Raw genomic sequence first — 24,608 nt, forward strand, 5'->3', positions numbered from 1 at the left:
TTCTTCCCATCTCCGTTAACGTAGAGGGACCAAGGGTGCACGCTTAGAAGTCGTATTTTTAACCGAGGTATACATTTACACAGCTTAAGGTCCGTTTACCTCGGGGCGCGCTGCATCTTGACACCGCCATGTTCCATCAGCGGGTTCCGTGACAGAAGCAGGCATACCATACGATATGCTGCACGTTCATGAACATTTGAGGGCATTATGTCGTCTTTTTGGCTGACCGCCAGGGTCAGCCCCTACAAATGGGTCTGTATGTGACTGACTGAGTGAGTGACGGTGCTTTCAGAACCGCAGAGAGAGAGCGTTGCGACATCGGAATGGCGGATCATGGAGCATAGATGACCTCCACTGACGCGACTCTCTGTCTATACGGCTCTGGATACTTTGTTCGGGGAGTAGGCGGGGCTCCTCCTCCGCTGTCCTCACCTACGTCCGTAACAAGACAACAATAATGTATTACTTAAGTATCGTTTGAGGTCATTTTAAAACTGCTAACAAGTTTATTTTTACTCTTTAAAATGTCCCACTCGGTACATATCCAAGTGATTTAACAAAATGCTCGTGCTAAAAATAAGCTCAACGATCTCATCATCTGAGTCTAAAATGTTGTAAACCATGTCAGATGTATTGAGCCTTTCCTTACAGACTGTACTATAACACTGTTAGTTTAGCGTGGTGTCAATGTGTCTGACTCTGCTTTCTAACACTGTGGCCGTCTGCCTCCGTCTGCTGCAGCTGCACCAACAGGAGCTCAGGTAAGAGTAGAATAGACAGTCAGTGCAACACATGAAGACAAACAATAGATATAGAGCTGATAGAAGACTAGAATAGAAACTATAAACAGGAACAGGAAACTAGGCACTATTCTACATCGAGGTGAGTGTGCGTTTGTATATGTGTGTTTGAAAATGTTAGCATTAGGAGTGCAACTTGTGATTATTTTCTTCTTGAATGTTCTGTTGATTAATCGATAGATTTTTTTTGTCAATAATATGTCAGAAAAATTGTGAAAATGTCAATCTGTTTTCAAAAGCCCAAATTTATGTCCTGGAAAGTCTAGTTTTGTCGCACTTTGTTAATAGAGGAGTGAAAAACGAGAAAATATCAACATTAAAGAAAAAAAAAAAGAAAAACTAACCGATTAATCAACTCTCAAATTAGTTTGTGATTAATTGAATAGTTGACGACTAATCGATTAATCGTCGCAGCGTTACTCAGCAATTTCTTTCCCCATGTACACTGACTGTGTGTCTGACCTCGGTAGGAGTCTGGTCTGAAGGTGAATCACCCAGCATCCTTTGCAGTGCGTCTGAACGGAGCTCAGGGCAAGATGACGGCCAAAGTCCACAGCCCCTCTGGAGCTCTGGAGGAGTGTGCCGTCACTGAGCTGGAAAAAGGTCTGCGTGCCGCGGCGGTCCATCAGTGAGAGAACGCTCTTTAGAACCTCCTTTATTTCAGCTGCTGACAAACACCCGTCTGTCTTTTCCTCCAGACAAGTACGCCGTGCGGTTCATCCCCAGGGAGAACGGTATCCACACCATCGACGTCAAGTTCAACGGATCTCACATACCAGGAAGTCCTTTCCAAGTTCGAGTGGGGGAACCAGGACAGACGGGAGAGCCTGGTCTGGTTTCAGCTTATGGAGCTGGACTGGAGAGAGGCACAACAGGTGGGTTACCTGTCTGTCCACATGTCTCATGACCCCTTCATTTTTTAATTCTGAAGTGTATAAAAGCAGAATCAAACTTGAAGGACACCCGGAGAGTTGTTATTCAATATTGTTTTTATAGGCCTTTAAATCAAGGTTTAGTTTAGCAAAAGGTCCCATGTGTTGTGAAAAGCATCTCTTGTATCTTGCAGGTACTCAGTCAGAGTTCATCATTAACAACACTAAGGCAGGCCCCGGGGCCTTGGGCGTAACCATCGAGGGTCCTTCTAAGGTTAAGATGGACTGCCAGGAGGTTGCAGAGGGCTACAAGGTGCAGTACACTCCCATGGCGCCTGGAAACTACCTGATCAGCATCAAATATGGAGGGCCGAACCACATCAGCGGCAGTCCCTTCAAAGCCACAGTCACAGGTAAATAGTTGAACGTCGGTCTGCTGAACTCACCTGCACTGTAACGTCTTTTCTAATGTGATTATGCCTCATTATTTTTCCCTCTCTCAGGTCCTCGGCTGGTGAATGTGACCAACGCCAGCGAGACGTCGACCCTGACGGTGGATCCGGCAGTAAGGGCGTCCAGCAGCAGCTTCACCCAGAGCGCCATGCCCAGGCTGGGAGACTCTGATGCAAGCAAGGTCCTGAGCCGAGGCCCGGGTCTCAGCAAGGCCTTCGTGGGACAGAGGAGCAGCTTCTCTGTGGACTGCAGCAAGGCCGGTAAGGAAGACTCCACCGTCAGCATGGTCTCAATGTTGGCCCTGGATGATAGCGTACAATTTGCCACATTGAGATCATTTACTTCATGAAACATTCTTGTACAGCTGCTTGTCACTGAAGCTGTGAAAATAAGATACAGGCTGCGATAGATTTCCAAACTTGCTATTCAGACCCTAAACCCTATCGTTATCTTTCCTCTCTTCCCAGGTAAGAACATGCTCCTGGTGGGAGTTCACGGTCCTCAGGTCCCCTGTGAGGAGGTTCTGGTCAAACACTTGGGCAACCTGCAGTACAACGTAAGCTACATACTGAAGGAGCGGGGAAACTACATCCTGGTGGTCAAATGGGGTGAGGACCACATCCCAGGCTCCCCTTTCCACGTCACTGTCCCATAATGCACCAAGAAACCTGCTGTCACTCCTACTACACCATTTTGCATCCCTGTTTGAGTGGACAAATTAGCTGCACTGCAAATGACTGTCCAATGAAAGAAGCTGCTTAATAACGCTTTCTGTGCTAATGTTGTTTCCAGTTCAAATCAGATGTTTCCACGACTCTCTGCCCTGATAATAGATTAACTTGTGTTTTTTAGCCTGTAAAACTGGACCTTAAAACAGAGTAAAGACAGAACGAACACATCTGTGAATGTATTTAGGTAGTTGGAAAGTTTGTGAATCGAATCAGGGAGGCAAAATGGTTAAAAGTGGTAGGTAATATTTTCCCGCCAAAAGCTAGAGCTGTGGAGAAATTACCTGATCGGGAAAAATAGATTTCTTGCTGCCCCAGAATTATTAATTGACAAATTTTGCACTTGACTACAGTTTAAACACTTGATTCGGAAATTAAATATAACTGGTTTTACGTGAGAAGTTAGTTGATGAGAATGACCCGACATGTAACAGCTTGGTGTCTCTTACCGTTTCCAAAATATTAGAACTGGATTTAGACTACCACATTTAAATAACCAACTGGAATTACGCAGCACTTTGTTTGAGGAGCGAAATAAAAAGAGGGACACGTTAATCCTGAAGTTCTGCGAGGTTTCGTAGTTAGTTTGATCGTGAACCAGGAAGCCAAATGACCAGCTGATCAATATTTAATCGTTTAGTGCTTCGGTTAGTTTCCAAAGGGAAAACAAATGACCAAATCTGAGCAGAACTTTTCACTACAAAATTACAAATAACTCATCTCAATTAAAAGAACATTACTGGAATTCTTTGTGTTTTGTTTATTGTCAGTATGATGTTCTGTCAAAGTGGCGACTGGTCCGACCTGCTCCGACAGGAAGCATCTAACTGTATGCGACTACTGATGTGTGTTGTGTTTTTTTGCTCTTGAATCTTATCTCCCAGAATCCCATTTGAGAACATTATGTTGCCAAAACACAACAATGACTGTTCAAGCTGCCTTCACACTACTGGATCCTGCACTGTACAGTAGACTACTTAGCTTTGTAGTAGAGTCATGGGTTCATTGCTGTTCTGTGTTTATTCCTTCAGCTGCATTTTCACATAAATAGACCCGACTTTTAACTTTGTGGCTCAGTTCTGATGTGTTTCACGTGCTTACAACAACAATCAGACACGAGGCCTGTCAATCACTACATATAAAGATTACATATAGCATTAAAAGTCAGATCTGAGCTGAAGATTAGAAGTCAGATTGTTGGTTTGTGTGGAAATCTGGATGAATCTGTCTGTATGTCGACATTGTTGCCTAATCATTGCTACTTTTGATACTTTAAGGGATGAGAGGATTTTTGTATGGGGTTAAAAAAAAAGACCTTCTCATTTTGTATTAGGGAATGGGTGTTTTAATGTGAAACTAAAACAGTCGATGTACATTTGATAATTAAAACCAACTGGAAATAAAATGATTGACTTCAGGCATTTATTTTTTAGAACTTATTTCTTCTCTGCTGCAACATTTTCACCTTTCATAATTCAGGGATGGTGGTTTATATACGTTTAAAGATAAGATAAGTTAACCCTTTATTCGTCCCACAACGGGGAGATTTACAGTGTTACAGCAGCAAAGTGGATAGTGCAACATTACAATAAAGTAGGGATGCACGATATTGGATTTTTTGCCGATATCCGATATGCCGATATTTTACAACTCATTTAGCCGATTACCGATACCGATATTTTTTTCCCGCACACCTAATTGCAGAGATCATCAACTCTCTTCTGTATTGGAATTAGCGTACAGTATAATGGTGATACTCTTATCACATTTGTTACAACGGTCGGGGTGACGGGTCTTGAGATGGTTAATCAAGTTTGTAGTGTTGAAAGACTTTGCCTTGGCTCCTCCTCGCATCACCGAAGCTGAGCACTCATTGCAAATAGCAGTTTTGCGATCTATTTCGGACACTTTGAAAAACTTCCACAGCACGGACATTTTGGCTTCTAACTCTCTCATGCTGCAGGTAGACGCACGTGACGTCATCATGCTGCGCCGCGCAGTTCTTCTTCGCGCCAGGGACATTGCGCCGAGGTCGGGCATTTAATCAAGTATGCAGCAGCCCATTATTTTATCGGTTAATTATATTGGCGTGTGTGCAGATATCCGATAGTTCATTTTTAAGCCGATATCGGCCGATAATATCGTGCAGCCCTACAATAAAGGGCATATAAGTAATAAGTAAATAAGTGTATCCTAAAAAATGTGTACAGAAGGGGCCAGATTTATAAATGATTAACATTAATAAAACGCGCTTACACCAGTCCCACACATCATTAAGGCAAGATTCTCGACTCCTCTCATGAGAAATGGTTACGAAACTGCTCCTCGTCCTCCGAGTTCCATTTACCACTTCTTTCTTTCGGCAGGTTTTTTTTTTCTCTGATTGAAGTCTTGCGCTCATAATAAATCAAATGCTGTTACCGTGTTAAAGGTGTGTTTCTGTTTTTCCGAGGACTACACCTGATGTGTTGATCTTCTACTGGTTTGGTCACGTTTGTTCTGCCTGATCCGGCTGTGAACACCACTGAGCCACTTTCTGCAGTTTTAGCGTTCCATGCACTACCACCTTAGAAACCTTTAGTCTTCCCGACATGCTGAGACCACTCCCTGCTTAAAATAACATTTGGACTTCTGACACCTGTACTTGGTTTCCTACCATGTCTCCTACACTCACAATTATACTTAGCAAGCAAAGATCTGTTGAAAACTTGAGGCACAGCCATATTTATTACATGTCAACACCTGCTGCAAGTTGAGTTACATGAACAAGCCTTTGCTGAGTAGATCAAATCCATCCTATGCTAATCCTCTCTCTGAATTAACAATACTTCACATTTCTGAGTATATCAGAGCAGTGAGAACCCTGGAGATTGTTGGGATTCCCTACATTGTTCTCAAATGTAGCAGCTCTCTTTTAATTCTAACATTATGTTTGTTCCTTAAAATCTTCAGCCAGAAATCATTCAGCGGCCTGGTAGCTTATTGGTCCACTGAACCCTCCGTCAGTCTACTTCCTCCAGTGACAAATGAGAGAGGAACTGTTTGAAAGAAAACAAAACCCTGGTGTGACAAAGCTCCACCCTTTCTCTCACCCTAATAAAAAGGTTTCTCTGATAAACCGTTATTTCTAAGAGAAACGAGACCACTGAGAGTACAACTAGCTTCAACTGAGAGGGATCCGTTACAGGAAGAAAGACTGGATTTACAAACGCAGCCACTTCAACCTGTAAGTCATTACGCTGAACATTTCAATTCAAAAAGAGTCACCGAACTTTCTGAGCACGTTGCAGAGGAGGGAAAAGAGCCACAACGAGCTGACTTTGCTTCCTGTCCGTGTGTTTTTTGGCTTCACCAAGAGAGAAAATGAATCGAACAGAGGAGGATCTCTCCTGTCTGATCTGCCATGACATCTTTGAGTATCCAGTTGTTTTGTCATGTAGCCACAGCTTCTGTAAAAGCTGTCTGAAGAGATGGTGGAGACAGACGCAAACAAATGCATGTCCAGTTTGTCAGCAAAGATGTCTACATAGTGAACCGCCTGTTAGTTTGGTATTAAAGAACATGTGTGAGGCCTTTGTACAGAAGAGAGATCAGAGATCTTCAGCTGAGTCTGAGGCTGTCTGCAGTCTGCACTCTGAGAAACTCAAACTCTTCTGTCTAAACCATCAGCAGCCGGTGTGTGTCGTCTGTCGAGATTCAAAGATGCACAACAACCACAGATTCAGACCCATCGATGAAGCTGCACAGGATCACAGAGAGGAGCTACAGAAAGCTCTGAAGCCTTTACAGGATAAACTGAAGATTGTCCAACAGGTTAAAGGAAACTGTGACCAAACAGCAAAACACATAATGACCCAGGCCCAACGCACGGAGAGCCAGATTAAAAAGGAGTTTAAGAAGCTTCACCAGTTTCTACAAGAGCAAGAGGAGGCCAGGATCTTTGCTCTGAGGGAGGAAGAGAAGCAGAAGAGTTGGATAATGATGAAGAAGATTGAGGCTCTGAACAGAGAGATAGCAGCTCTTTTGAACACAATCAGAGCCACAGAGGAGGAGCTGAGAGCTGCAGACGTCTCATTCATGCAGAACTACAAGGCTGCAGTGAAAAGAGTCCAGCTGCGCCCCCAGCTGAATGATCTAGAACCGGTCTCAGGTGTTCTGATAGATGAGGCCAAACACCTGGGCAACCTGAGCTACAACATCTGGAACAAGATGAAGGAGATGGTCTCCTACATGCCGGTGATTCTGGATCCAAACTCTGCTCATCCAGAACTCCTCCTGTCTAAGGGTCTGACCCGTGTGAAACGTGGAATGAGGCAGCAGCTTCCAGATAATCCAGAGAGGTTTGACTTCTTTCCCATTGTCCTGGGCTCTGAGGGCTTTAACTCAGGGGCGCACAGCTGGGACGTTGAGGTCGGAGACAGTAGACGCTGGAAAGTTGGCGTGTTAGCAGAATCTGCCCAAAGGAAGGGAGTGCAGGGATCTGGATTATGGCGGATAGGGTGCCACAAAGGTGAATACTCAGCACGCTCACCTCCAGGAGTCTCCACTTCTATCTTTTTGGAGACAAAGCTCCAGAGGATCAGAGTGGTTCTGAGCTGGGACAAAGGTGAGCTGTCATTCTTTGATGCCGACACCTACAGACACCTGCACACGTTCAAACAAACTTTCACTGAAAGGCTGTTTCCATACTTAAAAACTAATAAGCCACTGAAGATATTACCAGTTAAGAATCTGTAACGGAGACTGTTGTACCGTGTGTATTACCTCTGCCTAGAAGTCACTGGTATTATGTTGTAGGATGAGATGAAATGTATGTACAGTGTGGGTGATGATGAGTTTGACTTTTATGCTCCAATTGTTTTTTGTTTTTTTACAATCCTCCAGTGTGTCCAGTGTAAACATGTTCATATCAATTATCCAATAAGTAAACATTACTTGATTATTATAAGATGATGATTATTATTATTATTATTATTTAAAGATAATTTTTTGGCTTTTTATGACTTAATTTTTTTTGTAAAAAGAGATGCATTGAGTGATAACTGTTTTACATTCTGTACATATTTTTTGTATCATGTAATCAGTGAGTCTCTCACAGCATGCAGCAGCTCAGTTTGTCTGATGAAATGTAGATGTACATGCTCCCTCTCTATACTCCCTGCCTGTCTATGCGGTAAATGTGCCTTTTGCTTTTCTGTACAAAATTAAAAACTTTAAATTTTTCACAAACTGCATTACCGCATGAGTCCTTAAAACTGTTTACCACATGCTTCTAAAGATCGCAGGACAGAAAGGTTTTTAACAAATGACTGTGAAATCAAGTTTTTACAGGATAACAGTACCATGTGCTTTCACAATGAATGTTAGAGGTAATAATGTGCTGAAACTCAATAGTTGATCTTTGCTTTTGGGTTGAAGGAGAATGTGCCAAATCTGCTGAAATATAAAAGCAGACAAAGTAAAGAAAACACTCTTTGATGTCGCTCAAGTGTCTGAAACTTCTTTAAAATTGTTATGCCCCGTCTAGGGGTGGCCGAGGTTTCCCTCAAGTCCCAAGTAGCCACAGACACAAAGTTTAGCGTGTTAAAAATATGATGGATTTATTTTTAACGCCAAAAATAAATATATATATATATATATATATATATATAAGTTTAACATCAACAAAAGTGTTAAACTGAACTTCAGGGTGAATCAAAATAACAATCAGCTCTAACTCAGAAGGTAAATGATCTGACCTAACAACTCAGAAAGAACAGAAATACAACCACTTACCTCCCTAACTAATATAAACAGGAGAAAACAACCATAAATAAATAGGATTCACCCCTACATATTGCTATACTAAAGTAAACAGACGGAATCTCGAAACAAAGGAAAACGTGGCCGGTTGGAAGGAAAGGGAAACGGGGTTCCCCAAAGGCAAAGCGGTGACGTCACGGCTCCTTGTTATATCCGCCGTCTTCGGACGCAGCCAACCAATTGCGGACGCTGATGAGATGTCAGCCAATCAGCTCGAGGGACCAGCGCACACCTATTAACATACTAAATCACATACAAACACAGGCATACATAACTCACTGTAATAATAAAAGAAAAACACATTACGACTATACAGGCGTAACAAAAATAAAGACTCGTTTAGACTGTGACACACTTAAATATTTTAAGTTGGAGTCGTCCTAAAGAGGTAAAAACCTGAGTGCATCTGCTGCATTACTTTCTATAATATATATATCGAAATGATTCATTTAATTATAAAATCATGTAGCTTATTAATTATTTTGTTTATTAACACTTTATTTTAAATAAACTATAAAGCTCTACTTGGAAAATAAATAGTTCAGGGTCAAACTGCAGAAGGCAGAAAGTCTGAACAGCTCAGTAAACTGTAATGTGTTGCTATGTTGCTCGGTGGCAGAGGGGTTTGTTTATGATAAAGTGTGTGTACCATAGAAGTAAAATGATCATGTATTGGTAAAACTAGCACAACAGGATGAAACCAATGTCTGTTATACTGTTAAAATATAAATATCAATAGTGTTAGTTTGAGTGACCACGCTAAGGAGGCTTTTCTGGTGACTTTGTCGACTCCACCAGGAAGTCACAAAAGTGATGATTTCATTCATTTAATTATTCTCATCATTCAGTCTATTTTGAACAGTGCAAAAGTATTTACTTATTAGCGTCATAGAAGGTCAATAATCTGATGTAAAGTTTCTTATTGTGAGGACGGATGGATGAAGGGGTGACGATACGTTTGAACGGTCTTTCATGCTTTATGAATGTAGAAAGTCTGCTTTACAAAAAGATGTCATTTTGATGTTATATTATGAGCGGATCGTAAAACACTTCTGTTTTGTACATGGAGAACAAACTGTAGAATAATTATTCAACCAGACTGAGAATGGAAACGGCTGAAAGAGACCAAAAACACCTCTGAGCAACATTTAAAGAAGAATAAAAGAAACCACCAGAAATGCTTAAAGAAATCTAAGGCATTAAAATGTGTGTAGATTTAAAAAGGAACAGCTTTCTGATCCAGCGCTCAATAATGCCTTCAACAAGCTGGAATTAAAGGTGTGTTGCGACTGCAAAGCTATTTTTAATCTTTCAAAATGGAGGTGTTATATAAGTTCAGAGTTAGACCTGTTTTATCTGAATTAAATATCAGCAATGGGTGGGCTGAAAAATGGGGCTTCCAAAGTAAACAAACATACAGCTGGATACTAATAATACCTTATTATGTACCTCATGTAATCAGGTACCTCTTTCTTGGTATTTCATTTGTTCATTCTTTAAAAAAAACACAACAAAATAAAACACACCCCTGGCCCAATAAAGCTCCACCCGTTTCTGACTCACCAAGCAAAGCAGGAAACTAAATCAGTTTTTCTTCTTCTGAGGGAAAATCACAAACACCGACAGTCCGACGATAAGATTCACTTCCACACTGTTGCAGGAGGGAATACTGGAAAAACCAGCGCCACTTCTACCTGCTGCAGAAGGTGGGTTCAAAATTTCACAAAGCCACAACTCAAAGTGAAAGTAAGTTAAAAGGAACTTTCTAGGAGGGAGAGGAGGCATTGGAGCTACAATTCACTGACTTCCTGTTTTATTTCTCTGTCTGTCGTAATTTCAGCTTCGCTTTGAGAGGAAATGTCTACACAATCTGAACGGGATCTCTTTTGTTCCGTCTGTCGCGACATCTTTAAAGATCCTGTTTTCCTGTCGTGTACCCACAGCTTCTGTAAAGCCTGTCTGCAGGGATGGTGGACAGAGAAACAAATACAGCTGTGCCCCCTCTGTAAGGAAATATGTCCACAAAGTGATCCGCCCTCTAACTTAGTATTAAAGAACCTGTGTGAGGCCTTTTTACTGGAGAGAGGTCAGCGAGCTTCAGCAGAGTCTAAGCCTAAGTGCATTCAGCACTCGAAAAAACTCAGACTCTTCTGTCTGGACCATCAGGAGCCGGTGTGTGTCGTCTGTCGAGATTCAAAAACACACACCGACCACAAATTCAGACCCATCGATGAAGCTGCACAGGAACACAGAGAGAAGCTACAGAAAGCTCTGAAGCCTCTCCAACACAAACTGAAGGTCTTTGAACAAGTTAAAGGAAACTGTGATCAAATAGCAGAATACATTAAAGTCCAGGCAAGAAACACAGAGCGCCAGATTAAGGAGCGGTTTAAGAAGCTTCACCAGTTTCTACAAGAGCAAGAGGAGGCCAGGATCTCTGCTCTGAGGGACGAAGAGGAGCAGAAGAGTCGGATGATGAAGGAGAAGATTGAGGCTCTGAACAGAGAGATAGCAGCTCTTTCAGACACAATCAGAGCCACAGAGGAGGAGCTGAGAGCTGAAGACGTCACATTCCTGCAGAACTACAAGGCTGCAGTGAAAAGAGTCCAGCAGCGCCCCCTGCTGGAGGATCCAGAGCTGGTCTCAGGAGCTCTGATAGACGAGGCCAAACACCTGGGCAACCTGAGCTACAACATCTGGAACAAGATGAAGAAGATGGTCTCCTACACTCCTGTGATTCTGGATCCAAACTCCGCTCATCCAGAACTCCTCCTGTCTGAAAATTTGACCAATGTGACATGTGGAATGAGGCAGAAGCTTCCAGAGAATCCAGAGAGGTTTGACTACTATCCCATTGTCCTGGGCTCTGAGGGCTTTAACTCAGGCACGCACAGCTGGGACGTTGAGGTCGGAGACAGTAGAGACTGGAAAGTTGGTGTGTTAGCAGAGTCTGCCCAAAGGAAGGGAGAGCCGCCCACTGGATTATGGAGGATAGGGTTCTATGAAGGTAAATACTCAGCACGCTCACTGCCAGAGTTCTCCACCGTTCTCCTTTTAGAGAAGAAGCTCCAGAGGATCAGAGTGAATCTGGACTTTGACAAAGGAAAGCTGTCATTCTCTGATCCTGATACTAACCAACACTTACACACTTTTACGCACACTTTCACTGACAGGATGTTTCCATACATCAGCAATCTGAATAAACTCCCTCTGAAGATATTATCGGTCAAGTAACAGTAAAACAGAGCAAACAGAGGTGGGGGCTAAAAAGATGATGATGGTGATCAGCACATAAAATACACGACTATTCTCTGTAACTCAAAGCGACAGTGTTGGTGAGTACGACAGTTAATTAACCGATCGGATATCATTACCAATTAGCCCCCCCAAAAACACCTGGTTTCAGGTACATTATTAGTGACAGTAACAAACAAGGTAGCAGAGAGTGTAAGTGTTAGTCAAAGCTGGAAATAGTCGGCAATCATATTTATAGTTTTCAAGCATGTTACAAATAGAACCACAAGAACAGACAAACAACAGACATGTATGAAAAATAAAGAGCCAAATAACATAAAAGGGCATGTGTATGAGAAAACTAGAAAGGAAAAGCAGGTAGGTTAAGGGTAAGCGGAAAATAAGTCAAAATAACGTTGCAGAGCTGTTGGTTTCACAGTATGCTTAAAGGTGCTGTGCATCAAGTCTCCGGCGGTAGCAAATAAATCTTCACCCCACATCAGCATTAACTAAGTGGGTGAGAAATGAGTCCCAGATAGCTGAAAATGTTTGTAATGTAATGAGCAATCCATTTCTGAAATGAAGGTGGAGAGGCAGACTTCTATTCTCTTAGGATGAGTCTCCTGGCAATTATCATTTAGAGTGATTCGCAATGATTGTCTAATGCTGATGCACAGTATGTTTTTGATATGTTTTTCTGTAATTAGTTCTTTGTTTTTGTTTTAAATTGTTTTTGTGTTTTATGTCAACACTTGTGTAATTGTGTTGCTGCCGGCTTGACCAGGACACTGTTCAACATGTTTAAGCTCTAAGGTTAATTACTCCTGGTTAAATGAAGGCTGAATTTAAAATGTACTGTAACAGTTTTGTTGATCATTACTACCTTTATCGTTGTGGAACAAATTGCATTGCAAGATCAGAATTAAGTGCTGTTTTTCTAGTGCAAAACCAGCAATACAGGATTTTAGGAGCTGATGTCGGCAGTAAACCTTCTGATTCTGTTATTCAGACCAATGCTCTGTATAGATGGTTTGCTGCTTTGTTGTTTGAAAAGGCAAGTGTCATCTTTAATGCTGCTCTGAATCTGGTGTTGCATGTTGTTATTTTTGTTTATAATTTAAACCATAAAGAAACAAGGGTTTCCACAGTTCATGTTTTCACTCCAGTTAAACCAATTTAGTTGAGTGTTCAAATACAGAAGATTAATATGTATGGTTTAAAGAAATTCAGTCATCTGAGGTTGATTTTAGCCTGTTAGAACAGTTGTTTGGAAGCGGTCTTGGTCCTTGTAGCAATGGAGGAGAAACCAGACTGGCACACAGGGTTTGTTTAACAAAAAAGTCACAGGCGTTTATTAATCCAAGGGAAAAGGGCAGGGGAGCAAACAAACTTAGGTTCTTCCCTAATCGGGGAAGTCACTTTCCTGTCTTTGTCGGGCGGTGGTCCTTCTGTAGAGATGGGGAGATCACAAGAGAAGGGTCAACAGCATTTCACTTTCAGGGTTTCTTCTCCTTACTGTCTTCCCGTCCTTTCAGCTCCCCTGCTTCTCTGCTTCTGTCTGTTCCTGCTCTCCTCTTCTCCCAGCAGCCTCTAATCACTGATTGTCTTCAGTTTGGCCACCTCCAGGTTTGGGTGAGCTGGCAGTGTAGGTAGGTCTGATTACAAACTGTGCCCAGCTGGTGCCGGCTCCGCCCTGCTCTCTGGTGGCCTCTGCTGGTGGTGAAGCAACAGTGGTGGGGAGAGACACCACAGTCCTATATTTTAACTGTTACAATAATCAAGTTCAGTGTGTTACATTATTTCATTATCATAAGTTGTATCTACTATGTTATCAATAGGTGCCTCAGATATGTTATGCCTCCATAATATGACCATTTTATATGAGGTAATTAGGTGGAATTACTCTGCAGTTAAGAGATGCTTTCTGGGACTGTCAAAATTCAAAGACCTAGGATTGAAACTTCATTTAAATTGATAATTTAATACTTTATTTTGCTATCTTTTTATGTTATTTTATGTGGTGGCCATCATAAAGAATCTTTTTTTGTTCCGTAAAATAATTTATATCTATCTATCTATCTATCTATCTTTTTAGGTAAACGCGATGTAGTTATTGATACTATTTCTTACAAACGTTTCTTAAAACCAGTAAGGAAAAGTGTTCACGTTTTCTGACTTCTGAGTTATTATCAGCACTTATACCAACAAAAATGAACAGATATAAGTTAATAATTGATCATTAAGGCTTCTAGTCTGAGTCACGTTAATTAAACTATGAAACCAGTAAACCATGCAGACGTTAATACTGTCAGAAACTATATCACACAACAGGTAGTAGTAACACAATGTAATCACTACATCTTCTTACCTGGTTTACAAAGCAGGGGAATCATCAGCTGCGTATGAGGTAAGCAGGCCAGGCTCACCTTCCCTGAAAATGAAGGAGGAGGAGACAATGAACGCTAAAAAGAGTAAAGCTAATGTTAGGTTAGCCCGGGGCAGGGATTTAAGCTAGCTGGGAGACGTTACTCACCGTCTTCTGATAATCAAAGCCGGTTTAAATCGCGGTTGGTGGAGTCAACGCTGAACAAAACGCCCAGATCAAGAGGAAACTTAATATAGATCATAATTCCACCATTATTGTACTTTTATTCGGCTCCGCTCCACTTACCTCAGCCACGGCAGGAACTGTTGCTGCTGTCAACCGTTAGCTGTCCAAATTACCAATTTGAAAGAGCAAAGGCTCACACAAAAGCACAAACAAACAAACAAGCAACTCTTATGTTCTATAATATAAAATTTCTGCTTTTGTCAATGGAGTCTGGTCACTTTGAAGTGACGTTGTAATGGCTATTTCTGGTTTTAAAAAAGCTCTTATTCTTAAACAAACAGGTCTGTCTTTGTAAGGGGTCATTTTAATTAATGTTGTGAGTCAATCTGAGCCTGTCAGTGGCAAAAACTAACTTTTAATACAACAAGGGTCTCTGTTCAGCAAAAGTTAGACGCTTCAAAAACTGATAAAGAATCATATTGAGGGTGTGCACGTGTGTCTCATGTTTCTTTGTGTTACGGTGTTACCTGATCCACATCTCATTTCCACTGCGGGAAGCTGATCCTGCACAGCTCTGCATCCAACAGGTAAATTAATATATCTATCTTACAAGTATAATCTCATAATTTCAACATAAGACTAAAGCAATGTAGCACCTATACCTATAAATAGTAACATACTGTTGCAAATAGGTTGTAAATGAGTGTAATGTCTAGAATACAGGGCTGGTTTGCTTACATATAAACTGTAAAGTGTCCTTTAGTAGATTGTAAGGTACTTGGTGCAAAACAAACCGGCAATAGACACAAATTGACCCAAAATCCGGAAGTGAGTTAATTAACAATGTGGATTATTGTAATTTTCTTTAGCTTTTGCCTACTCTTAATGTTGCACATTTAAATAATGGGATGTTTCTTACAGAGGTTGACAGTTCTGATGGAGATTTTAATGTCCTTCCAAGGCTGGTAGAGCTCCAACTGTCAATCATGTAACATTACCAATAATGGAATGTATGGGACCTGAAATTGTTTCTGGTAACTGTGATACTGACCTTTAAATTAAGTCTTGTAAAGCTGTAAATAAATGTACAACTGTGTCAAAATGCTGCATTTAAGTGATATATGAGGCAGGAGATGCGTTGCCTGCTGACGACCCAGAGCCAGAACTGCTACAGAGAGCAGATCCAGAAGGAGATGCTGACCCGTTTGGCTTGGAAGAGCCGCTATGGGGAGCTTTACCCTTCATGCTGCGATCCTGGAAACAAAATCACAGAGCGAGCACAGCCGCTCGATCTGCCTGCTGAACACCGGTGAGCTGATTTATTCACATATAACCTGCAGGTGGATGCGTTTTCATGTAAAACTGCAGCTCTGTTATTAGCCTGAAGTGTGTCGCAAACTAAATTATATTCTTTATGATATAAGGAACAGACTCTTTGTATCAATGATTTTGAACCGTTGATTATTGAACTGATATATCAATCCATGTGGATGTGTCGTGAAAACCCCTACTGTAAAACCGGTGTGTTTATTTCAATCAGAGAACGTAGCTCAACATTATTCATTAAGACTTCTGTGTCATTCTGTCCATACATCTTTCAAACTACTGTGTTAATGCTCCACCCTTCAGGGCTGTGCTGCCTCCTGTCAGCAGGACACCAGAGAAGAAGAGCGACCATCCTCCTCCTGCTCCTCCTGTGAACTCTTTGGAAAGGGAGGGGCGTCTCAGTGTGCCCCCGCTAATGAGACCAGTTTCTCCCCAGACCAGACACGCTCTCTATCAGGACTCCTCTCACCACGTACGAATCAATGCCACACATTTACTCATGTTTGTTTTTAAAGGTCTAGATCACATTGTTCCTGTAGTAGGTTGGTTGCAGGAGTGCGCACTGTATTTCAGATTGTCTATATTAATATACTTGCAACTTGAAATCAAAACTTGTTTAACCTTACTCTTACATTTTTCACCACCCAAATATTATGCATAAAACAGAAGCCAATTTAATCGTTGTAGTTTATATAAAAAAGACCAAATCAAGACTAATTTTACTCTTTTACTAGCTTGTCCAAAATTTACTGACAAATACACAGTCACATGCAGCAGCTATTGGTCAGTATTCTAATATTCCTGCCTAAAAAGCATATTTAAAAGTTATTTTAAATGAAATGTCTTCTTCAGGGAAAAGGGCGCAGTCTGTACCTGCAGAGACGTGGCAGAATCAGACCTGAGGAGAAGTTTGACTTTCCTGTGCTCTCGTCCTGGGAGTACGGGTGGAGGCTCGGTAAGATAAAGAACAGGCTACCATGTTAACCATCTTAGTTTAATCTGATAGAGCAGCAAAAAATACGTTCTGGGCTGCTCACTGATGCATGAAGCCGAAAAAAAGGTTTGACCAATCTTCTGAAAAGGTTTTGCATTGTTGTGCCCATAGAGCAAAGAATCACAGGTTACTTTGAATCCCCCTCAAAAACCCATGCATTATACCAAGTAAAAAAACTGGTGGTTTTATCCTAAAGGAATTTTTAACAACTTTAATGATGTCATAATAAAAAAGGACAATTTTAGTGGTTCTGCAAGGAAGCTTATTGACTTAAAAAATTACACTTATGGGGCGCTGGTTTAGCTCAGTTGGTAGAGCACGCGCCCCACATACGGAGGCTACAGTCCTCGTCGCACTGATCGCAGGATCATTTGGTGCATGTCGTCCCCCACTCTCTCCTCCCAACATTTCCTGTCTATCTTCAGCTGTCTTATCAATTAAAAGCAAAAAGCCCCCAAAAAAATCTAAAAAAAAATATATTACACTCAGATGTGTCTTTCACAATGTAAATAGATGGGGACAAGTTCTTTTTCTGTAAACATAGCTGACCAGGAAGTCGGCCCAGTGCACTTCCTGGGGGCTTGGGTAACGTCGGCAGAGAAAGGCTTTTATCGAAATGCTAACTTTAGCGTGCTAACAATCTTACATTGGCGATGTAAAGTTCACCTTGTCCACAATCTCATTATATTGTGTAGCATGTCTAGCATTCACCAATTAACATTAAACTGACAGTACAGCTGAGGCTGATGGGAATGTCTTTACTTTTGCAAGTGTTTGGTCATACAAATATGACCTTAAGGTGATGATGCAAAGGACAAGTTAACCGCTATCCTTGGACATACTGAATGAAATCATCCTGTACTTACTCGATATTTCACTCAGAAATACAAACAACATCGTTATGGCGGCTGAAGGTAGACTCAGAAGATCACAAGAAGTCGTTATCATCTTATCAAATTATCACTGCTTGTTTTTCTGATTAGGACAATCTTCTCTGCTGACAATCTTCAAACTGGTTTTTGCAAGTAATTTAGGGTAAAACTGTGCAGATTTATCTCTTCAGTTTTAACTTTAAACCTGAAATGTTCTTGTTATAATTCATGTAGATTAAATGGTCTACCTTTGTTAATAGCAAGGGGCCACCTTCATTCAGCGTGTGCTGTAGAACCATTCCCCCCTCCAGATTAACATTGCCTGCCTGGTTCCTCAGGTGACTACACTCTGGATTACAGAACTCCGTCCCGTGCCAAGTCGTCTGTGGTGAAAAACACTTTCTACGCCAGGAACGGTGTGTTCAGCAGCCCGTCAGCGACCGACACGCTGGGCTGACGGTCAGCTCTCAGACGCAGGAGGTCGCTCTCTAATGTGAGTGTGGAATTGAAAGGCTTTAAGTCGGTAAACAGTGCAAACAAATCCTACATGTCTGACTTCATGTTTTTGGGGGGATTTGAGGTCATTAAGAACAATGTAAGAAACGGGAAAAATGGCACATCTTACAAACACAATGTAAAATCTTTGCATTAAGGATTGTTTTATTTGTTTGTTAATACTTTTTATTTATTTTTGTTTGATCGATTTTGAGTCCGACTTCCTCCTGCACAAAAACAGCAGTGTCTGTAGCTATCCGATACTGTAGTCTCAACAGCTGAGCTACAGATGCTCATACGTGCCCTCGTCTCATCGCGTATTGACCACTGTAACGCTCTTTTCACCTCACTCAGCATGTCCGCCCTCAGTCGCCTACAGTCACTTCAGAATGCTGCGGCTAGACTTCTCACCAGATCAAACAAACGGTCCCACATCAGTCCCGTACGGAAATCTCTTCACTGGCTCACCGTTGCTTATAGGATCAAGTTTAAAATTCTCACCCTCACCTATGGAGCCCTACACGGTCAGGCCCCAGAGTATTTGGCAGAACTCATCCTCCTTAACTCATCGGCCCTCGGTTCCCCGAGGTCAAACACGCTTCACCTGCTATCTGTTCCTTGGACACGCCTTAAGACTCGTGGTGATCGTGCTTTTGAGGCTGTAGCTCCAAGCCTGTGGAACGCCCTGCCTACATCGACACGTTCTGCTGACTCTGCTGACTCTTTCAAAAACCAGTTAAAAACGTATCTGTTCGTACAGGCATTCGGGTAACCGTCTTTTTGTACCTTATTGCTATTGCTTGATATTGTCTGATATGATCTTTATCATGTGGCTGTGTGAGCCACCTTATTGTTAATGCTTTTATTTCTGTATTTTGTTGAGACAAGTTCTATATAAATAAAACGTACCTTCTTACTTACTTCCTGTCTGCTTACCTCCCGCACAGGTGTAAGGTTAAGTGTCTGCAAACCTGATACTCTGTGATGTATAATTTATGAACACCTTGCCATGGATCATTCACAGAGTTGTACACCTGATACCTCTGTGTTTTCAAAGAGTGAGCCACTGCAGGAAATGTTACACACCACAACTTTAAATATTTAATTTCTAATCTAATAATTCCATTATGCTGTATACTTCATTTTGAAGTACAGATTGCAGATTGATACAGAATTGATGCTCTAAGTCTCCACTAGCAGGACGGTGTAAACTACAGGGTGGATGCTCAGAAAATAATAATAAGGAACTAATGTAAATCTTTAAACATTACCAGATTAGTCAAATAATAGTTGCAATACTTTAATCAAGCACCTGCACAGCATCAACATAGGCCGATTGCTGGTGGAAGTATCTGTCATGCAGTGTCTGTACCTTTACAATATCATGTCTACAAATGGATGAATGTTCTGCATGAACTAACGCAAAGCTTCATTTAGCAAAAAACAGGCTCAGCTAAATACAAAAAATTGAACAGCGGTCGTCTCTGAGTGTCTTTCAGATAAATCAAACACTAAACAAAACCTTTCTTCAGCTTGCTGCGGTAGCAATTTGTCGTGTTATGGCTGCAGAAATGTGCAGTTTAGAAAACACAATATAAGAGTTTAGCGCTAAGTGTGTTTTTCAAGTGCTTAAAATGAAATGAAACACTCAGGACTCAGGATACAGTGTTTATGACATCGATATAGTGGTGTCACTCTAGTGCTAATCTTTATTGATTCAGGTACAAAAATGTCTTAAAAAATTCTGTGATCTTATTGAAACTGACGTCATGGATCAGAAGCCGGTTGGTAAGACGAGGAAGCCGGTGAAGGTGTTGCTGGTGCTGGAATGGGTCGTCATCACGTTGTTGTGCTTGGTGAGCTCCAGAGACACCGTGTCTCCGATCTCCAGCTGCAGCATGGCCGAGCCTGACGTGACCAGGAAGCCCTCAGACGTGTCGCACTGCATTATGTGAACTTCACTGCCCTTCATCAGCTTCAGACACACCTGGAAGGGATCAAACAAATACAGTCAGGAGCATACATATCCAGAGGGCAGTGTCCTGACTGCAATCAAAGCAGCAGTAGAACACCAATCCTGTGTTCTCCGAGGTAAAATGAGTGTTTTTTTCAATGGAGTCTGGTGGCAATGAAGAGAGCGATGTAACAGCTGTTTCTGGTTTCTAAGAAGCACTTTGCTGTTTGACAAAAAGGTCTATCTCTGCAGGGATCCTTTCTGTAATGTTGTCAGACACTTACGATAAAGATCTGAGCCTGAGTGACATAAACAAGAACTTTTAGCACTTTGATTTGGCTCATTTGCCCCAAGAGGTAAAGTTGCAGCCATTACAGCCTGTTTTGCAGCTGCAGACTGAAACAATCTACTGGAGCAATACCAAAACTCTTAGTACCTATCCGTCATTTAGACAAGTGGTTCCCCCCTTAGGGGGGCGGCAAAGATCGATGGGGGTGTGCGAGGCTTTGACTGCTTTGTCAAGATTAGATTTGCACATGTCAAATAAAATAATTAAAAAGCACTAACTTGATAATCAAAAGTCTGTGCAACTATTAAAAATATTGTTTTGGTCCTCATTCAAATAAAGATAATAGATTTGGAATGAATCCCTTTCATGTTTTGGTGTACGTGTGTGTGGGCTAGAGGGGCTCAGCCTTTCTTCGATACAAGCAGGGGGGCCTCCAAGGAAAAAAGTTTGAGAACCACTGATTTAGACAAATATATCTATTGTTGTACCTCTTTTTAAACGACTACATCAGAAGGTGAGACTCGTGAAAGGAGACGGACAAACTAAGAAAGATAACAGATCAGTTTAACTCTGAGACTCACTCTGCTCTTTGCTGAGATGTGGTAACTGAAGAAATAGATGCCTCTGATGGCGCTGGTGTACGTTCCATTAATCAGCGATTCTCCTTGAAACTGTGGATCCAGATCCGGCAAGATCTCTCTGTGGGACAAGAAGAAAAGTAAACATGTCCGTTTTTATTCATTATTTCATGATTGTTGTCTTCCTTCTCTATCATCAGAAACCTGTGAACAGTTTGTTATTTCTCCTTCTTATGTCATGTTTTGTGTTTTACAAGATTTTATGTGTTCAAAGACCCTCTCCCCTTTTTCTCTTCATGCTAGTGACATGGCTCTCTGGCTGCAATGTTTGTCCACAAATATCTGATAAAACTACCCTCCAAATGAAAAACTTTTTATTGTTAATCATGTGACTTTTCCTCTAATGCACCATGATGTTCACATTTGTAGCTGTGAGTAATCATATGATAAAAAGTATGCTGCTTTTCACTTGATTTATAACCTCTGCAAACATTTTCCTAATGAGTTTGTGGTCTCAGTTGTTATTTTAAGTCTTTGTTATATCTTAACAAATAATAGATGCATTGCCATAACATTTTCTAAATACATCTAGGGTCCCCTTTAGGATGAAATTGTATCATTCTATATTATCCTCTACACCAGGGGTGCCCGATCCTGCTCCTGGAGAGCTACCTTCCTGCATGTTTTAGGTTTCTCTGTGCTCCACACCTGATTCGAATGTTTTGCTCATTATCAATCCCCTGAGAAGCTTCAGTTGATAACGAGCAGATCATTCAAATCAGCTGTGTTCAAGTGCAGAGAAACCTAAAACATGCAGGAAGGTAGCTCTCCAGGAGCAGGATTGGGCACCCCTGCTCTACACTATCCTTTTATTGAGGATAAATCACCTTCCCATCCGCCTCAGCTGTACATTCATTTTGTTAACTTCTAACTGGCAAATGTCAACATGCTAATGCTAAACTGATCTGGTACATTACAGCAACTTAACATCAGGGTGTTAACAATGTCACTGTATGCATGTTAGCATGCTAACATCTGCAGTTGGCACAATGACTGCTCTGCCTCAGTACAACCTCAGAGAGCCTCGCAGCATCGCAGAACACTTCTGTTTTCTTGTGAGTAATTTTGAGCGCTACTTTTGAATCTTTCTCTTAAGCCTTAATTTATTCATTCTGTAAGTACTTTAAAACTTTTAAAATGTTAGTTATTACTAAGTTTACAAGACTTTTTACGAAAATACAGTTTGAACATTTGAAATAAGAAAATCGCACCTTTTTTGTAGTCTGTACAAAAGTTTTGAAACATGCTGACATACAGTATATTTTAGAATAATTAAAAAATAATAAAGATAAAGATATTAAGTCCGTATCGCAGCTCTTCTCACTGGTTTCAGTTGGAGAAAGGCGACTTCATATACGTTCATTCATTCATCAAAATACTTCCTATATTTGAATCAGCCTGTTCCATCCATAACAGCTTTTCTTTTCCTGATTAAAATATCTCATTCATTTGTTGTTTTAAATCATGACTTTTGTAAAGTACATCAATTTGAGTGTATCTCCTGCTCTCTGTGTGTGACTTTAAACACATCTGAAACACTGACGCGTTGAAGTCGATGGCTTCGTCGACCTCTGCCTGGTCGGATGAAACACGTTTGTGGGAGAAGAAGGATTTCTGCTGGTTTAAAGGGTTGAAGGGTCGTCCCTTCTCCCCCGGGAAGCCTGGACTACCAGGAGGTCCCGGAAGACCCATGTCCCCCTTCAGCCCAGACCGTCCAGGGGGGCCCCGCAGACCTTGGATCCCCTTCGGGCCCCTGACAGGCTGACTTGCCTCACCTGCTCAGACAAAGAAACAGGTATTACATGTCACAGGCTTGTTAGTGTGAAGGGAAACTAAAACAAAAGACAGTTTTTCTGTTCTAGCTGCAAATGTAAAGTCTGTACTGTAAACCAGATAAAACCAGACAGCACGCCACCAAAGTTATTAAGTAGGAGGAAACGACTACAACGTTTTCATGAAGTGCTCTTTCACATTCATGTTCAGAAAGCAAATTAACTTATTCAACAAGACAAAAAAACATGCTGCAAATATAGACAAACAAAAAAGCAATATTTACCACCAGAACATGTAAAATGTGTCTGACGTCCTTTTATAAACTCACCCGGGTCTCCTTTCTCCCCCTTAAGGCCATCTAAGCCGTTGGGGCCATGTGTACCGGGTATCCCTGGAATCCCTGGAGAAGCACCACCGCAGGACTGCGAGACGACCGGGCTGATGTGAAAAAGGAGCAGGAGCACTGCAGTGCTGCAGCTCAGCCACCGGGGGGCCTGGTGAGTCAACACACAGAGTCACACAGACTGGTCTTTGTGACTTAGGAGGACATTTCTCAGGAGACTTACCTTCATGTTTAACAATTTAACAATGAGAAAGTACATTTTAAAACACCAACCATAACCATGGTCTTAAGTTAGCAACAAATCCATAAGTTAAAGTAAAAGTTTTGCCTTGTGAGGACCTGCTCTTCGCCCCAAATGGAAGGTTATTCTGTACACTGACTCACCGGCCTTGAGGGTATATTTACCCTCATTGTATCATAACATAACATTGTAACATTGTAACAATTGTAATATTGTATATTTGCATGTTTATCTATTGATTATTATGAGCAGAAAAACCAACATCAAACACCAGTTAACAGCAAAGTTAACTAAAGTTGCAGTTCCAAAGTTGGTATCTGATACAAAATACAAATTGACTTAAGGAAACTGCACTACATGGAATATTTTGAATGCATTGACCCATTTTTCACATATCATATATGAAATACAATATACAATTGAAATTATGATAACGTGCATTTAAAATTGCATTTAAAGACATAGGCTTGATTTTGTGCATTTAAATTTAAATTTTAAGCATTCAAGGACATGCAGACGACATGGCCTGTACAACTGATCTAACTCGTCTGCTCTAAAAAGGAAAAAAATAATATAAGTTAAAAAAGGTTAAACACGGTGACAAAGATTTAAATTCAAAATCAAGAAACTTGAGGCAAGAAAAGCTCCGGAACCAACCACTTCTCTATTAACAATGCTTCTGTCCGAACTCGTGAACCTCTGTCTCTGTCTACATACGTTTATATGTTTCTTTGCCTTTTGATCAATAGGACACAAAAAGTCTCACCATTTGCAGGTAAAAGTCACACGTCCTGTTGTGGAGTTTTAAGCTGATGCAGAGCGAAGATAAAGAGCTGTCCTGCTTCACGGTGACAACAGCAGCTCAGTGAGGAAAAAACAGGAAGTGAAACAGATATATTGATGTTCATGATATTTGGTTTCAGGATACTGACTGAAGCAGGGACCCAGAAAATTGGCTGGTGGCAGTGTTGACTTAAGTGAAAATTTGAGTTACTTATAGATCATTAATTTCCTTTCTTGTTTCTTTTTTTTCTTGTCCTCTATATTATTTGAGGCCAATACATTTTTCCACTGCAATATATTTATCTTTGTTCTGCTGGTACGCAGCAAGAAGTAGGAGAGAAACAGAAATAGTGCTTGAGGGATTTTCTGTATTTGTGGCGACACATGGAAAAGAGAAATACGGAAATACGGAAATACCCACAGACACTAGCCTCACTTGTCTTGTGTTTAAATACTCTAA

General features: G+C 41.2%; 5 protein-coding genes across 6 annotated transcripts in view; 4 read left to right on the plus strand and 1 right to left on the minus strand.

Annotated features, from left to right (window-relative positions):
- flnbl (filamin B, like) overlaps nt 1-4,258 on the plus strand; it is a 64,645-nt gene extending 60,387 nt beyond the window's left edge. For both annotated transcript variants that reach the window (XM_069678862.1, XM_069678863.1), the window contains 5 exons: nt 1,271-1,403; nt 1,499-1,675; nt 1,867-2,085; nt 2,176-2,385; nt 2,593-4,258. In XM_069678862.1, the coding sequence (XP_069534963.1) occupies nt 1,271-1,403; nt 1,499-1,675; nt 1,867-2,085; nt 2,176-2,385; nt 2,593-2,780 (927 nt within the window). In that variant the 3' untranslated portion in view covers nt 2,781-4,258. The remainder of the gene's footprint in view (nt 1-1,270; nt 1,404-1,498; nt 1,676-1,866; nt 2,086-2,175; nt 2,386-2,592) is intronic.
- Nucleotides 3,079-7,695, plus strand: LOC138605939 (nuclear factor 7, brain-like). The gene is made up of 3 exons (XM_069678398.1): nt 3,079-3,091; nt 5,958-6,079; nt 6,523-7,695. Exons 1-3 carry the CDS (start codon nt 3,079-3,081, stop codon nt 7,588-7,590), a joined length of 1,203 nt encoding a protein of 400 aa, XP_069534499.1. The 3' UTR covers nt 7,591-7,695.
- Nucleotides 7,696-10,274: 2,579 nt separating this feature from the next.
- LOC138605793 (zinc-binding protein A33-like) lies at nt 10,275-12,981 on the plus strand. Its single transcript, XM_069678233.1, has 2 exons — nt 10,275-10,361; nt 10,496-12,981. Exon 2 carries the CDS (start codon nt 10,513-10,515, stop codon nt 11,887-11,889), a length of 1,377 nt encoding a protein of 458 aa, XP_069534334.1. The 5' UTR covers nt 10,275-10,361; nt 10,496-10,512; the 3' UTR covers nt 11,890-12,981.
- A 1,949-nt stretch (nt 12,982-14,930) lies between these two features.
- On the plus strand, nt 14,931-18,836 carry LOC138605794 (protein SPMIP1). The gene is made up of 6 exons (XM_069678234.1): nt 14,931-15,027; nt 15,556-15,749; nt 16,070-16,238; nt 16,619-16,721; nt 17,971-18,125; nt 18,482-18,836. The coding sequence occupies exons 2-5, from the start codon at nt 15,562-15,564 to the stop codon at nt 18,087-18,089; spliced, it is 579 nt and encodes a 192-aa protein (XP_069534335.1). The 5' UTR covers nt 14,931-15,027; nt 15,556-15,561; the 3' UTR covers nt 18,090-18,125; nt 18,482-18,836.
- A 952-nt stretch (nt 18,837-19,788) lies between these two features.
- Nucleotides 19,789-24,218, minus strand: c1qb (complement component 1, q subcomponent, B chain). Its single transcript, XM_069678464.1, has 5 exons — nt 24,132-24,218; nt 23,110-23,275; nt 22,552-22,783; nt 20,952-21,069; nt 19,789-20,114 (listed from the first exon to the last, which is right to left on the minus strand). The coding sequence occupies exons 1-5, from the start codon at nt 24,132-24,134 to the stop codon at nt 19,902-19,904; spliced, it is 732 nt and encodes a 243-aa protein (XP_069534565.1). The 5' UTR covers nt 24,135-24,218; the 3' UTR covers nt 19,789-19,901.
- Between the last annotated feature and the right edge of the window lie 390 nt (nt 24,219-24,608).

Source organism: Semicossyphus pulcher, unplaced genomic scaffold (assembly GCF_022749685.1).
Source record: "Semicossyphus pulcher isolate SPU_LCO1_2020_fin unplaced genomic scaffold, fSemPul1.0.p SCAF_3, whole genome shotgun sequence".
Lineage (NCBI taxonomy): Eukaryota > Metazoa > Chordata > Actinopteri > Labriformes > Labridae > Semicossyphus > Semicossyphus pulcher.

Bases quoted from the DNA above. Each gene is read 5' to 3' on its own strand.
- LOC138605939 (XM_069678398.1), top strand. The intron at 6,080-6,522 runs GTAAGTCATTAC...CTAAACCATCAG, and splicing joins AAACGCAGCCACTTCAACCT to CAGCCGGTGTGTGTCGTCTG.
- LOC138605793 (XM_069678233.1), top strand. From the start codon at position 10,513: ATGTCTACACAATCTGAACGGGATCTCTTTTGTTCCGTCTGTCGCGAC.
- LOC138605794 (XM_069678234.1), top strand. From the start codon at position 15,562: ATGAGGCAGGAGATGCGTTGCCTGCTGACGACCCAGAGCCAGAACTGC. The intron at 15,750-16,069 runs GTGAGCTGATTT...TCCACCCTTCAG, and splicing joins GATCTGCCTGCTGAACACCG to GGCTGTGCTGCCTCCTGTCA. The intron at 16,722-17,970 runs GTAAGATAAAGA...CTGGTTCCTCAG, and splicing joins GGAGTACGGGTGGAGGCTCG to GTGACTACACTCTGGATTAC.
- c1qb (XM_069678464.1), bottom strand. The intron at 22,784-23,109 runs GTGAGTTTATAA...TTGTCTGAGCAG, and splicing joins GGGGGAGAAAGGAGACCCGG to GTGAGGCAAGTCAGCCTGTC. The intron at 20,115-20,951 runs GTGAGTCTCAGA...GATCCCTTCCAG, and splicing joins ACATCTCAGCAAAGAGCAGA to GTGTGTCTGAAGCTGATGAA.